The following is a 15,650-nucleotide window of genomic DNA, read 5'->3' on the forward strand; positions in this document are numbered from 1 at the left end:
CTAACAACCGGTGTGACCTTGTGCGAGACTTAAGGCCTGGGCCTAGCTGATCGTGTGGGAAGATGCTGGAAACGTTCAGCCTGTGTGATGTGGAAGTCTTTGTGTCTCTGGTCTGAGAGGTCGGTGGTAAGTTTGGTCCATGCTGGGATGCTGCTGAGATGTAAAAGACGACGAGGAGTGAAGGAGCTTTCAACCTCTGTCTCGTACTCCCTGATATGCTGAAGATCCTTGTGTCCTACTTTTGCCAGAAAGGGGTGATGAATAGCAACTAGCATAAGGCTTCTCTGTCAGGTATCCGCACCAAAATGGGATGGGTGATAACCTGGAAAGATTCTCTCCAAAAGAAGGTTGAGGCCACGGCACACCCACATTTATTTATAGTGAGAGCCATTAGGAAGCTTTTCGGTTACTCTGGCCCGTTCTGTTAGTTGCAAAATCTTACTTACTGCTGAAGATCCTTGCTATAAAATAATGTCTGACCTGGAGGTGTGCAGAAATGAAATGGACCTCGAGATCGTTTTATTTTAAAATCATGAAAGATTTTTGGAAGCAAGACAGAATGAGTTCCAGAAACACGAGAATTCCTCAACCTGCTTCAGATTACACTTTGGATTAAGGCATATATCAAATGAATGAGCGTAACGGTCAAGAAAATATTGTCCCATTTATATTTATTTACAACGCAGAGCAGAAGAAGATAATGATCTAATTACTTCACTAAATAAAGTTGGCAAAAAAAAAAAAATACACAATTAAAGTCCAGTACTCATCAGTTTGGATTCTTGTAAGCACATTTTTTATACTTGCATTATTTATATACACGGATTTATTTATTTATCATTTTCCCTTTCAGCGCATCCACCAAGAGGTGAACGTAACCTCTACGACTCACACACAGACATGCAGTTTGTTGTTGGAGATTTAATTATTAATGGTTTCCCCAGACAACCAAAACATCTCTTCTTCAAGACTTCAAGCTTCAGATTCGCTTTAATATTGTGTATCTCTGAGGAAATTTTTTTTTTTTTTTAAATCATACTTTCAAACGGAAGTCAACAACAAAAATGCGTTATAATTGTGCATTAGACATTTAATTAAAAAATTAAATAAAATTAAAAATCTTAAGGTTAGTATCCGAATATGTCTCCTAATTCCAAATGATTGTTGAGCTGTGTAACTTTACTACAGTTTTTCTTCTCTTTTTTTTTTTTATTAGCCATTCTCATTACTTGGGATTTAAGACATATGACAAGAATCCGTCAACGTTCAGTGAGATATATATTGACGATATTACAAGGTAGGGACAATTTAAAAATCCAAGCATCATTGCTATACCTGTTACACACTAATGGTGCATCCTCACTAACGTACATGTCTTCTTAAGTATGCGAGTGGTTTTGCCCCATTTTCTTGCCAGTTTGCTCTGTCAATTCCCACCCACCAGCCAACTCTTCCCCATCATACAGCTACCACCAACTGGGGAGGGTGAGGGCTAACACATGCTTCCTTCAAGACACATGAAGCCAGCCAAACTCATCTTTTTGCGCTTTTTGAATTCTTTTTGAACGCGCTATCTATCCTGCTCCATATACAAGAGCTCACAGATGCCCACGAGTGATCGTGTCGCTCTGATTGACAGTGGAGACAGAGTACATCATCCGTCCCACCCAGAGAGCACGACCAATTTTGCCATCTAGACTCCTGGCTACGCATAGCTGTGGGATTCAAGCTTGCAATCTACCTACAACAGATCGAACAGTTTTCTGCTGCACCACTCAAGAACCCCTTCTACACTGCCTTACTTTCAGATAGAAATGAAGGTTAAAAAATAAATAAATAAAAACAATAAAAAGTCTACAGCTAACATTTCATTCATACTACTTGGTGTCTAAAAATTTTTTTTTGGAAATTCCCTGGGCCAAATGAAACACGGTACTGGGTTGTAATTTTTCACAGTAGATAAGGCAGTACCTTTATTTGTGAACAAATAAACAAATTTAAAAAAAAGAAAAAAGAAAAAAAAAAAAAAAAAAAAGGACAGCATTTCTCATATTCGAGCATTAGAAAAATAGCATTTATGCAAAAAGTTATTGTGAATGGAGAGTAAAGAGCTGCTCAGAACGGTAAGAACGGTAACACCAAAAATAACCAACATTAATAGCTTGCTTGACGAGGAACCAGAGCTGGTACGCAGCTGTAAGTCTGAACCTCAGCACATTTTTAAAAGCTCTGTAGAAATAGCATCTTTTAAATCCAAATACGCAATATGATACCTAAAAACTATTCTGATCAGTTCACAGCTGAAGTTGGAAGTTAGTATAAAGTCCTTTAGGACTTGCAGCATATTCAAAGAAATATAAAGAGTAAGCAGTGATATTTGAAAGTCATTTCTCCTAAAATTAAAGGTAAAGTTGAGAATCAGATGTAATCAAAAGTTCTATGAATAAGCATTGAAACAATCCAGTTCACAGGAACTCTCCACACGCAGTCTTTAAATCGTCATTTTTTTTGTGTGTGTTTTTAGACATCATAGTTGTCCTAATATCCCACAGTCAAACATGCACGCGAAGTCCAAAAGTATGCGGACACCCGACCGTCGCACCCATATGTACACCTTGAACATCGAGTTTCGGGGTCGGTCCGTCATTCACTGTTATAATAACCTCCGTTCTTCTGGGAAGGTCTTCCACTAGATTTTGGGGCGTAGTTGTTTGCGCTCATTCACCCAGAAGAGCGTTAGTGAGGTCAGGGAGGAGGTCTGGGGTTCAGTCGGCGTTCCAGTTCAAGGTGTTCAGTGGGGTTGAGGTCAGGGCTCTGTGCAGGACTCCAACGACTCCACTCCAACCTTGGCAAACCATGTCTACATGTACCGTGCTTTGTGCACAGGGGTACCGTCATGCTGGAACAGGTTTGAGCTTTTCCAGTGAAGGGAATTGTAACGACAGCATACAAAGACACTCTATACAATTGTGTGCTTCCAACTTTGTAGCAACAGTTTGGAGAAGAAGCACACACCTCATTAATGCTCTTGTGGGTTTAAGAGCGCAAACAACTATGTTCCAGAATCTAGTAGAAAGCTTTCCCAGAAGAGTGGAGGTTAATGGTGGACCAAGTCTGGAACAAGGTGTTCAAAAAGCACATATGCATGTTATGGTCAGGTGTCCACATACTTTTGGCCAGAGTGTGTATTTAACAGACAGTGATGACACTATAAACTAATGGCTTAGTGTCTCATCATCTTGTTGAAACCTCTATCTATGGCCAAGTCTGAACCTCTCTCAGAGGTAACTAAATATTGCCATAACATACATTTACATACATTTTTTGCTAAAGTTCAACTTAATATAGAGTGGTGTAGTGTCATGTCAATTGAATCATTCAATAGTTTATAATACAAAAATCATATCAGCAATGCACAAACTATTACATATTATTACAAGAAGAGATCTAATTTAGACCTTTAGTTTAATCCCAGTTTTAACTCCCAAGTTGTGATCTACCATTAATTACACTGTGCTCTGAAATGACAAAGACCAGCCTGTGTGCGCATGTACATGAAGCTCTCAAGAAACAACCTCAGATCAGAGAAACACAGGAATCTTTTAGCGGACTCTTACAGCCTGCGACACACTCGTCTCTCCAGTACCTCTTAGGATTATTATTGTACATAGCGCCGATCTTTCACTTCACTTCACTTTTCAGTCCAGTTTTGTACATCCTCATGTGCTGTTTTATGGGGAAAAATAAGTCTGTTGATCTATCCGGGCGTGAAGAGACTGGAGGAAGGGAAAACATTAGGGAAAAATTCAGTCACGAGTAATATCCTTTTTGCAAGAATAACAGAAATGATGAAGGAGAAAATCCCAGTCTTATTCTAATGTGAGCATGGTGAAATCCATGCTTCTGCCTCTTAATCTAAGTTTTAGTGACTATTCGTTTATTGCAGTGCAACTTTACCAGCTATCTTCTGAGGAAAGTAATGTATACTACTGGAGCTGAAGCATGTTTAAGAGGAATTAAGTGGTGTGCTTCTTCTCTACATGCCTGTAGGATTCAGCAGTCTGATGCTTGAGGTGATGGTCGCTATTTATCTAGAAAGTTGGCCAGGCTCTGTCTCAAGCTGTTCAGATCAAAAATCTTGACGTCCAGTACTTCGATGACTTTCCGCACTTCACTCTCCGCCTGCTGCCGTGCTTCCAACGAAGAGGCCAAATTCTGCTCCGCTTTCTGCACTTGCTGTTCCAGTTCAAAGTTCCTCTGCTCCAGCTCCTAATGACGAAGCAGCAAAAAAAAAAAAAAAGGCTTCCAGTTACATTAACTCAACCTCCCTTGCTGCACCAAAAAGGGTTATTAACAAAGAAGCCCAAGCTTACCTGCATTCTTTTATTAATCTCCTCCCTCTCCTCCTCCAAATCCTGGAAATCTGATTTCCTGCCCTGTAGCTTGTTAATTTCCTGCAAGCATATAGTCATCCAAAGGTTTTCTGACAGAAACGGACCGTTTTGCAAACTGTACAAATCGTGTGTGTGTGCGTCCCCCAAACAGTTGCCAGACTCGGTAAACAAATCAATAAACGCAGTAAATAAATAATAAAGGAACAATTCCTTACTGTCCACATAAGCTTTAAAATGAAAGGCAATTGTACCCAATTTGCTTTTGATCATTCTTGAATCGCATCCTTCATACACAAAAAACCATGCACACATTTGTGAGCAGGCACTGTTAATAAATTATGGCCCTGGATCTGTAGCTCACACACACTCAGTCAGATTTAACAAGCTGAAGATTCTCCACAAGGGAGCGCTATTGCTCAAGTAGCACCTAAAGTGACAAATGAGCAAAAATAAATATTTCACACCATAATTCAAATTTGTATGTATGTATGTGTAATATATATATATATATATATATATATATATATATATATATATATATATATATATATATATATATATATATATATATATATATATATAGTACAGTACTTTTTCATGGAACAGTTAGTACTGGTACAGTCAGTACTGTTCCAGCCATCTATCAATCTTCCTTCAGGAAGATTGTCCTTATCCACTTATCCTTCAGGGTCACGGGGAACCTGGAGTCTATCCCAGGGAGCATGGGGCACGAGGCGGGGTACACCCTGGACAGGGTGCCAATCCATCACAGGGCACAATCACTTACACACTCACACACCCACTCATACACTACGGACACTTTGGACACGCCAATCAGCCTACCATGCATGTCTTTGGACTGGGGGAGGAAACCGGAGTACCCGGAGGAAACCCCTGCAGCACGGGGAGAACATGCAAACTCCGCACAAACAGTGCAGCGACGGGAATCGAACCCCTAACCCTGGAGGTGTGAGGCGAACGTGCTAACCACAAAGCCTCTGTGCGCCCGTCGGTACAGTTTATTTTTGTAATAACTGTCAGCAATATTTTACTTCAAGTGTCATGTTTTCATTCAGTATCAATTTGAAAAACTTAATCGGCTGATTAATCGGTTATCGGGGTAAAATCGACCATCGGCTGATCTCTAAAATGAACCGCTATGAAGAATACTCGTACTTCATCTTTAGCCTTTAGAAGTGCCTCCATATCTTCTACAGACTGGAAGAGATCCTCGGTCCTGTTCTCACACGAAGCAGTATGTCCACTTTGCTCTTCCAGCTCGGCTACCTGAAATACAGACAACCGTGAAGAACTCCCTCGCAAATTATCCCCTTTCTCTTCTCCAGTCTGCGGGAAAAAAAACAACAAAAAACCTCTCTCGACAAAATATCATCATCATAGTAGTGATACATCAGACAAATCCCTTTACGAGCACTGTTCCTTTATGAACGTGGGAGCTCTGAAACACAACCCGTACACTTGGCTGCTGTTTCTAAATTTGCTTCCCCCTCTTTACACTTCACATAGTAATCTTGCCATTACCTACACACAGTTCTTCCAAAGCACAAGTTGAGTAATGCACAGGAAACAAATCTTTGCACGGTCACTGAAAAACCCGTGAAGCAAGGCAAAACAGGGTCATTTTTAGCATACTCAGGCTTTAGAGCGCTGATCATGTTTTCTGCTTATTTTAGAACAAACTAACAGCAGCAAGTTCCCCACAGTCATTTTTCTTTTATCCACCCTACAGTCATAATGATACATTGCGCTCCCGCAACTTTTTTTTTGTGTTTTCCTTTATGCACCACGGGACGTATTCAGAGTAGGCGAATTAAGTTCAAAGATTTCTGCGGGGAAAGTTACACGTATTCTGAGATGGGTTAAGCACCTTCAGTACCATTCAGATTACGCAAATTAGTCATGTGTACAGTAGATCAGCCCTCTGAGGTTGCCAGATATTTCTTGAGTAGAAGCAATTTTTCCATCGTGTCTAATCCACCGCCTTTAAACACAAGCACTTGGCTTTAAGCCTGAAATAATTTAGGGAGCGAAAATGAAGACTGTTGTTTGATGGCAAACGGAATACAATGCAGCGTACGATCAAAAGACAATTCAAAAATATTTTTGAAAAACTGACCCAAGGATATACGAGTAAAAAGATTGCAAGCTTTGAAATAAAACACCTAATAGGAGTCTAGTATATTGACAATATTTTGTTGAATGAATAGTACTAGTTGTGAGTTTCACATTAAATCACTGCAGATCTAGTTTAATTTAACAATATGATTTCCACTCTCATAATTCAGAAGCCTACAAAATAGCACTTCCCAGCACTTCCCATTATTTAGCATTTTATTATTTTAATATATCCCATATACATATACACATGCATACACACACACACTAATATAATTATATATATATATATATATATATATATATATATATATATATATATATATATATATATATATATATATATATATATAATATAATATAATATAATATAATATATAGCGAATTAGCTTGTGACTCGAAACGAGATGAACAATAAGCAATAAGCTGCACCGCAGTTTAATCTGAATAAGCACTCATCTTTATTCATAAATAAAGTGCTAAATATGTCTAAATCTAATTCAGAGATCAGGTTACTTTTTCAGAAGGAAGAATCTGTGGTTATGCGTTAGCAGCATGGAGATGTCTCTGTCTCTCCTTGATTACACACAGAAACACCACAAAACCTTCAGAATTGCTTTTCACTATACTGTGTTTCTTTTTTTGCAGTTCCGATTGTTATACAGTCCGGTTAATCAACAGACTTTAATACTAAACAACAGCCAAGTCTGGTGTGCTGCTCGCCAAAGATACATGGCCATGAAGAGTCTGCCGTGAACAAAATCAAGCAGAAGAAAACAACTGGCCTGGTCTCGGAGTCTGTGCGTCTCCTGCTGATACTCGGCAAGCTGATTCTTCCACTGTTCAATGTTGCTGTTGGCTTCATGGAGCGCTGCGACAAGCTCAGCGTTGCTCTTCCTCAGACTGAACAACTCGGTCTCCATTTTTGTCTCACATATTGATCTATAGAAAACCAGAGCACATTTGCTCAAAGTATGATATGAACTCATAGTCAGAGCAACTTAAGCACATATTTAAGTAAAGCTGTAACGAATACGATATAGGTATGAACTAAACATCTGTACATGTGAACATATCCCTTTTTACTGGATAAATGTCCTAAACATAAATTCCAGTTGATGCTTCAGGATAAGAGTCGGTATATTACCCTTCCGAGGGAATCTTTTTAACACACTCCTTCTTCGAGGCCAGCTCGAGGTCTGCGCTCTTGCTGCGAAACAGCTTGTCCTCCCCAGAGCCGTTTACACACAGAAGCGCGGTTGGAGAGTGCCGATCTTCAGACAGAGCCTGAACAACGGAGAGCCGAGAGGTGAAAGGTGAAGAGGTGACTTGATAAGAATCCCTAATTAGTCTCTAAGAACAACAGACCATAGTTTCTCTTATAATTAGTTAGTATTATTACTAACAGCTGCAAAGAAGTCTGCTATGTTGAAGATAATCACACATTTACTGGTAGATGCATTGATGAAATTAAACAGAGGGTGGTTTTTTTTTCCCGTAAGAAGGGATCAAAAATAAACCACACAAAGCCTTTTCAGAAGAACGAGTGAGATTTTTTTGGGCTCAGAAAACTCTGGTGGAAAAATAAATAAATAATTGGCGGTAATCTGATAAACACATTTACACATATATAAGTAATCTGAGGCCTCCAGTCTCCAGGCCTACATGTCAAGATTTCTTTTAGTTGCATCACTGCAAGTAGTGAAGATGTTTGTTTATATTTTCATGAGCGAGGTCTTTCTACTGTTATGTTTTTGCTTAAATAGTTCAATATTCTATGAAGGAAGTACGGAGTAAAGCTAACGAATGGTCCATTGATTCACTTTGTAAACGTCATACTTGTCTTAGTATGTTTACATGACCAATTTAATATTCTTCATATTATTAGTGTCCATGTAACCCATGTGGGTTTACATTCTCTTTCAACACCACACAATCATGACTTAAAAAGCATGCTGTACTGGATCTTTCAAGCCCTGTGCTCTTTCATTTAGGAAAAAGCTTCTATTATTAATCCACCTCAAACTCCACTCTAGCCAGGAGAGCTCGTTCTTGCTTGCAGGGCTCAATACCATCAACTCCTTATCTGACAGCGAGAGGCGAGAGATTTAGAGTCCTGCTCTTACTGCATGTTTTAAAATAATTTCAAACAGAAAGAATTGATCATAAGGGATAGAAAGCTCATCAAAGACAGCTCCATACTGGTTAATCTCAATAAGTGGGAATGAGAGAGACTGGTGAATTATACCGACAAAAAGTAAATGCAAGCTCAAGACTAGGAACAACACCGCCTTCAAGAGTTAGACTGGGCACAAACCATTGCATTCAGAATGGAGAGGTCAAGCAAACTAGGTCAGAGCTTACCCATTATAAGAAGACATCACATATGCAATAACTGGGTTTTAAAGCTTTGGGCTCCTCTAGGACTCGAGGTCCCACAAGATAAAGGGAACTCTAAAGGGCTTATTGTTGCCCCATAGCTACATGAAGAAGAGAGCCGAGCGAGGAAATGAAAGTATGTATTATACATCATGCTTTCTTATTCATACTGTATATGTAATACCATTCAATAATAAATAAAATATTAACTGCAAAAAATAAAAATAAATAAATATGGAGGAGCAATACGTAAAATAAATAAAACGTTATAAATGGCTGACTTAGAAGCCTGACTCAGAAGAAAGAAATTCTAAAATAACATTTTAAACCATTAACAGTGAGTGAAGCCATAGAGCTGTAGACTTTACACGGCGACTCCTTATTTATTTATTTGTGTTTTCCATGTTTCTTTGTTTTCATGTACCACTGGTTTCCCGAAGCACTCTAAAATGGCTTTTATTAATTGAAAAGAAAATGCATTTATACCAGCCACAGACACACACTCTGCTTACTTGAACCATTCATAATACTCAGGTCAGAGTAAAGATGATTCTCCTTTAGTAGAAAACTCGTACAGACCATCCATATGGCTTAAGAGAAGCACAGAGCGCTTCATAGGTCAACACAGTAAAAGTACATTATAAACTATAAAGAAGTTTGGTAAGTGCTTGAAGGCAAGGAAGACGTGATACAACATTTTGGATACATAATTTTCATTTTAGTATACAGTTGTTTGCATTTGGTTTGGCATTTTCGACCTTGTATTCATTTTCCCAAAGTCCCAATCCAAAGGGCATTGGATATTGTAATGTCTTATATGGAGTATGAAATTTGTGAAGCAATTTTCAAGTCACAACTTCAAATAAAATTAACTATTAATTTAGGCACTGTATGGCATGAAGGAATCAAAGATACTACATTATAAGTATGAATGTATAATGAAGTGTTTTGATCTAAAGCAGGGTAAAAGACCTGTAGAGGAGCGATGTTTAAACCAGGACTGATCAGCTCAAACTTCTCTTGAGATTTCTCCCTCATGAGACGTGCAGCTTCCTTGACTTCTTTGAACTGTTCTGAAAACTGTGTAGAGTACATAAAATACAAACAACAACATCAAAATTTAACAGCTACCAAATAATTTTTATATCGTATTGGATGGCAATACACTGGAAAGGATGGGATTGGAATAGACGAATGGATGTCATTTTAATGGATTGTTTGGGATGGTTGGCATTGGAATGCATTGGGACTGGGATTGGCATTTGATGGCATTGGGATAGATGAATAGATGAGAATGAAATGAAACTGGGAAGAATAAACCAAAGATGGAAGGGATTGGAATGTGATGGATGGATGGATCGATTTGAGATGGGATCGAGATGGAGATTGGACTGGGATGGGAGCATGGATGGATGGATGTTTTATTGATCTTGTAAGGGAACTGGCTGGTTACAACAGTCAAACAAAGCACAGTGCGTTAATTAAGTACATAAGTAGAATTTGACCTCAAAATATATATTTTAAAAAACTGTCATTGTAAATTGTAATCCAACTGCAATTTGGAGTCAGATTTCTAAAATTGGTTCATTGTGCATTATACTAGTTTACTTATTTAACAGTTCATCATCTTAATCCAGGAAGAAGTGCTAAACAGTTTCTAAAGCACTTAACCTTTGTTCAGAAAACTGCTTACCTGTTGAAGATGCTGCTCTGAAGAGAAGCCTAACCCATACACCGTGTTTGCTCTGCTGTCTGCCCACTGCCCAAATTTCTGTGAAGTCTTGGTGAAGGTCATATTAGGTGTTACGGTGCTGTTTATAATTGCCTGAGTCGAAGCAAACAGCAAGAAGACGTACACTTAACTCAAAATAAAGACCATACAACTTGTAGTGCTTTGGATCTAGCGGCCTTACCTTTGTGCCTCCTACGCTGATGATGCGATACACAGTCCTGCTGGCATCATAGAAGAATGACACGGTGACGGCATGCTTGCTGGCAGGAATCCAGTTGCGCTTAGTGGTCGGATCAATCTGGAAGACGTGTGCCTTTGTGCTAAAGAGAGGCTGCTCCCTGTAGTACACCACAACATTCACATTAAATCTTTTTCAAAGACTTCATTAAGAATATTTTGCACTCTTAAACAAAACATATATTTAGCAGAGATAAAGCAGAAAGTTGGTGGAGAAAATCTACCATGTCATAAGCCAGTAGTCTTAAAGCAATATGGTGACTCCACCTCAAATCACCAGATAAAAAAAGAAAATAAGAAAAGGTTCCTGACTGACCATCCCAGATTTGATTAATACTTTCTGGAAATAATGCCACTATTCCCAGTATATATTGTGTATAATTTCAGGCTTGTATGGGGCTTGGCCCTAATTTTACTATAAAATCAAGTGCTACAGAAAAAAAGTTACAAAAGTTCCATAAGTAATTACTTTTGAACGATTCATGCTAGATGCATAACTGTCAGGAATCATTCTCTAGCATAAGATGTCTTATACTGAACTTCCAAAATACGTTCAAGGTACCAACTTCATATCTTGTACATTTGCTAATTAAAATATGCTCTTTCAAATGGTATAATTATTTTTTTATGGTATACCTTGTCATACATGGGGAATATGCAGTTGCAATATAGGTGTGAAAGTTTTATTTATTATTTTTTACCACTCCTATAATTGAGAAAAGTTTTTCCATACATAGCTACAACATGCATAATACCTGTGAAAATATCAAACATCTCATGTGCTTTAGTGTGGCGCTGTAGAGGCCAGACTTTGCTCCTAAGCATGAAAGTTTATTCATTTATTTATTTATTTATTATTATAAAAATTTTCACCAGACCATAAATTGGCAAATATGCAACTGTGGACGTTATACTTTTGAAATGAAAGACGTCTTATACTAGACAATGACCCCTGAAAATTTCATGCATTTATCGTGAATAATTAAAAAGTAATTACTTATGGAACTTTGTAACTTTTTCCGTAGCACTCTTTTTTCACAGTAAAATTAGGGCCATGTCCCCTTTCTATATCTCAAAAACTAATGCAGATACAAAGCTGAAATTTTGCACACTATTTATCAGGAATAGAGACATTATTTGCAGAAAGTATGAAGCAAATCTGAGATGGTCAGTCAGTAAACTCTAATAGCCAAACGTTGGGTACTGATTGTAACGTGTCCGATTAAGTCACAGTAAGGCATTCCTGTGACTTTGTATTGCAAGACACTTGCATAACGTTTTGAAAGTTGATATAATGGACATTGTGTGTGTCCTCTCTGCTTCAGTAATGAGCTGGTAAATTAAGTCTGACCTGCTGCAGCTTCCTCTGGTTTCAAACTCCCCAATCAGTGAATTTAGAAAGTGCAGCATTTTACACGCAGAGTAAAATGTACTGTTAATGTACACGCTGAGTATACTGTAATGTACATACTGTAGTGAATACAGACTTGTACATTCTTGCACACGTACGCTTTTGCGGTTAAAAACCCATGTTAAGCAATTTAGCTCCCAGCTCCAGAATTATTGGCACCCTTCAAGATAACGGGCAAAATGATGGTATAAAAAGAACATTACACACAATGATTTTGACTATCCACTCAAACAGCAGGAAAAAATAGTTTTTGAAAGTAAGTTTTTTTAAGAACAGTATTTTATATAAAATGTGTGCCAAAATTAAAGGCACTTCTAGAGAATATTTAAATTAAATATAAACAAATTGAACATTTTAAAATTGCCCTACAGAAAAACAATTGCTAACTGCCTTGTTTCCTTGGGAGATAAATATGAAGTAACACAAATTCTAAATTCCTTTCTCTGGCTGGAACTGATTCTCTACCAGCACAAAAATGTTCAATAGTAAGCTAGTGTAGTGTTTGCCAACATTTCTCACTCTTTTTAAAAATTTTTTATTTTTTTTGCTGGATTTAAAAGACATCACAATTTTACACAGCAATTTAATACTTCATATTCATTTTTTATTGATTTGCCCTTAGTGACAAATTTCTCATAGCCTGATATTACATTTCTTCCGGTGAGCCAACTCTACTTCTGGAGCAAACCCCAAACAGTTTTCTATTCACTTTGTTTATGCTCTACATAGGATAGAACAATACAGCTGAACGCCATATTTCAACAAAGTTGAATAGTGTAGAAAGACTTTTGAGATTCAGCCCCACAAGACTGCTTGGGTGTCATCTGGTATAGTTTGCACTCCTATGTATTGTCACTAAAGAATCAAGTCTTGGCAGGCTTGTGAATGGGTGTGTGCACCATTCAAGTACGCGGTCCTCCTCAATTTCTGCTAGTCCTCGCCTTTTCTGCCGATTTAAAAAATGCTCTGGGGCTGGTCTCGAGCATATGTATGTGTGTGTGGGGGGGGGGGGGTCGTTTGGAATCTCTTTCAGTTTCATTCATTTTGATGCTGGAATATTAATCATCCACACTTCGAAAAACAATGTGATATGCTGCAATCTATTTATAGAAGTGACTCGTTCATAAAACTGAGAAATGTATTACAGGATGTCTTCTCTGATGGGATGAATAAAGTTTCCATCGATCTAAACACTCAGAGAGAAGCTCTAACCACTCATCATAAGTGCTCAGGCAAACAGCGTTGATGTGTCCTCTCACATTTTCCCGGTGAGCCTGTGCCAGCTGAGTAGAGGAAGATGACAGGGTCACGGAGTGGTCACATCCCTGAACAGATGCCTTTGGAGCATTTATATTTACAAAGCCAATATGTGCCATCCTAAAGTTATATGTAGCCTTTGCCATGCCATCTCACTCTTGCTCTGCTTCCAGCACTCCCTCTTTGGAAAATTGTATGATCAAATTATATATACCTGGTTTCCAAATCACTTATGTGAATTTCAAGTAGAATTTTACTACTTGTGCCCATCAAATCAGTAGCCAATAGAAAACTTTTAAGTGAAGGTTTACAGGATGGGAAAGAGAGAGACACACTCAACTGAGATAGTGCTGTATGGGATTGCTATATGATAGAAAATTCAACTTTTTGGCTGTACACACCAGCTACAAAAAGAAGAATGCATACAATGAAAAGTATCGGATACCCACTGTCAAAATGGTGGTAGGGCACTTGAGGTGAGATGCTTGAGGTTTTCTTTTCCTTTAGTAAGCACTGATGGCACTAGGTAGCAAGAATTGTACCCCAAATCTTGGTTTTATTTTAAAATAAAACTATGCAGCATCCCTTTCCATATTCATTTTGATCATTTTCTTGAAGGGTGCCAATAATTTCAGAGTTGGCGGTATATCATGACATAACCTCTAAAACAATAATAAACAAACAATGTTCATTGAATGATTATATAATTGCACAATTTAGCAATTATTAGCCATGTTACCCGGTCACGCTGGCTTGTCTACTGGTCACTATTTTGAGATTTGGCACATGGCAGCCATGATGAAATGTGGGACAGCCTCAACCAACTTCTTCAAAAACAAAAAGGGTTTGCAAAAAGGGGTTTCTAACTCACCGATTCCTTTTCACAGTAATATTTATCTTTGCTTTCTCTTCCTTTATCTTCGCTTTCTCCAGAAAAAAATCGCACATTCTGTTGAAAGACTTGCCATCTTCCATTCGGATTACAAGAAATGCACCATCTGATGGACTAATTTTCAGAGCCAAGCATCAGAGTCACTCCACTGGCATGCAGAGTGGGTTTGAGAACAGTTTGGCTGTTCTCAAACAAAAATCTCAAGTTTGGCTCGATCCCCTCTATAATCTACTGTAAAGGAGGATGTGACACTCTGGCATCTTTATCAAAAAAAAAAAGAACAAAAGTCCAATGGGCATCCCTGGAGGAAATACTAAGACCAGGAATACACACTAATGATGTCTCAAGCCCATTTTTCCCCATTCTTGATCGAATACCAATATCAAAGCTATTTGTATCAACTGATGCCCTATACTGAGCGTCTGTTGCCAGGTTTTGCAAAACATCACAGAAATGATGATGATCTGTATCAGGCCCTGTTCATACTTGGTTTTAAGCTCTTTCCAGTCACAATTGGACAGCCGAGACAGGTCTGCCAAAAGAAACCAAGTATCACTTCAAAACCAGCCCCCAAAATAACCCAATATCAATGTATATACAGAGCTTGACAAATGTGGACAAAAATGGGAAAACCAACTTCAGGTGTTTCAGTAAGGACAAGCACTTATAGCAGCTTCAATTAACTTCGGCATGGATTCAACAAGTCTCTGGATCTGACTGGAATATGAGCACCATTTTTCCAAAAGAGATTTCCTTGATTGGTGTTTGATGATGGTTTTAGACGGTGCTGCCAAACACAACAACCTAAAATCTCCCATAGGTGTTCAATGATGTGATGTTACATAGGACAGGGTTGGGGAACTCATTTGGGTTAGCCATGTTGGCTAAAATATCACCTTAGGCGGGCCGAGAACAATCAGAACAGTTAAAATTGAACTTGACACTTAATTGTCACGGGCGCACGGTGGCTTAGTGGTTAGCACGTTCACCACACACCTCCTAGAGTTGGGGGTTCGAGGCTGACTGGTATGTCCAAGGTGTCTACATCGTATGAATGGGTATGTGATTGTGCCCTGTGATGGATTGGCACCCCGTCAAGGGTGTACCCCAAATTGTGCCCCATGCTCCCTAGGATAGGCTACAGGTTCACCACAACTCAGTACATACAACATACAGGATAAAACTGATACAAGACCAGACCTATCATTTCAC

The 15,650-nt window shown here is 38.5% G+C and overlaps 1 protein-coding gene across 1 annotated transcript in view; it reads right to left on the bottom strand.

Annotated features, from left to right (window-relative positions):
- Nucleotides 1-654: 654 nt before the first annotated feature.
- Nucleotides 655-15,650, bottom strand: part of homer3b (homer scaffold protein 3b) — an 18,703-nt gene continuing 3,707 nt past the window's right edge. Inside the window, exons 2-10 of the mRNA XM_017477764.3 lie at nt 10,823-10,979; nt 10,603-10,734; nt 9,882-9,989; nt 7,678-7,817; nt 7,316-7,472; nt 5,571-5,681; nt 4,374-4,454; nt 4,045-4,269; nt 655-3,776 (exon numbers count right to left, since the gene is read on the bottom strand). Coding sequence (XP_017333253.1) covers nt 4,084-4,269; nt 4,374-4,454; nt 5,571-5,681; nt 7,316-7,472; nt 7,678-7,817; nt 9,882-9,989; nt 10,603-10,734; nt 10,823-10,979 — 1,072 coding nt within the window. The 3' untranslated portion in view covers nt 655-3,776; nt 4,045-4,083. The remainder of the gene's footprint in view (nt 3,777-4,044; nt 4,270-4,373; nt 4,455-5,570; nt 5,682-7,315; nt 7,473-7,677; nt 7,818-9,881; nt 9,990-10,602; nt 10,735-10,822; nt 10,980-15,650) is intronic.

The sequence above is a fragment of the Ictalurus punctatus genome, chromosome 10, assembly GCF_001660625.3.
Source record: "Ictalurus punctatus breed USDA103 chromosome 10, Coco_2.0, whole genome shotgun sequence".
In the NCBI taxonomy this organism is placed as follows: Eukaryota; Metazoa; Chordata; class Actinopteri; order Siluriformes; family Ictaluridae; genus Ictalurus; species Ictalurus punctatus.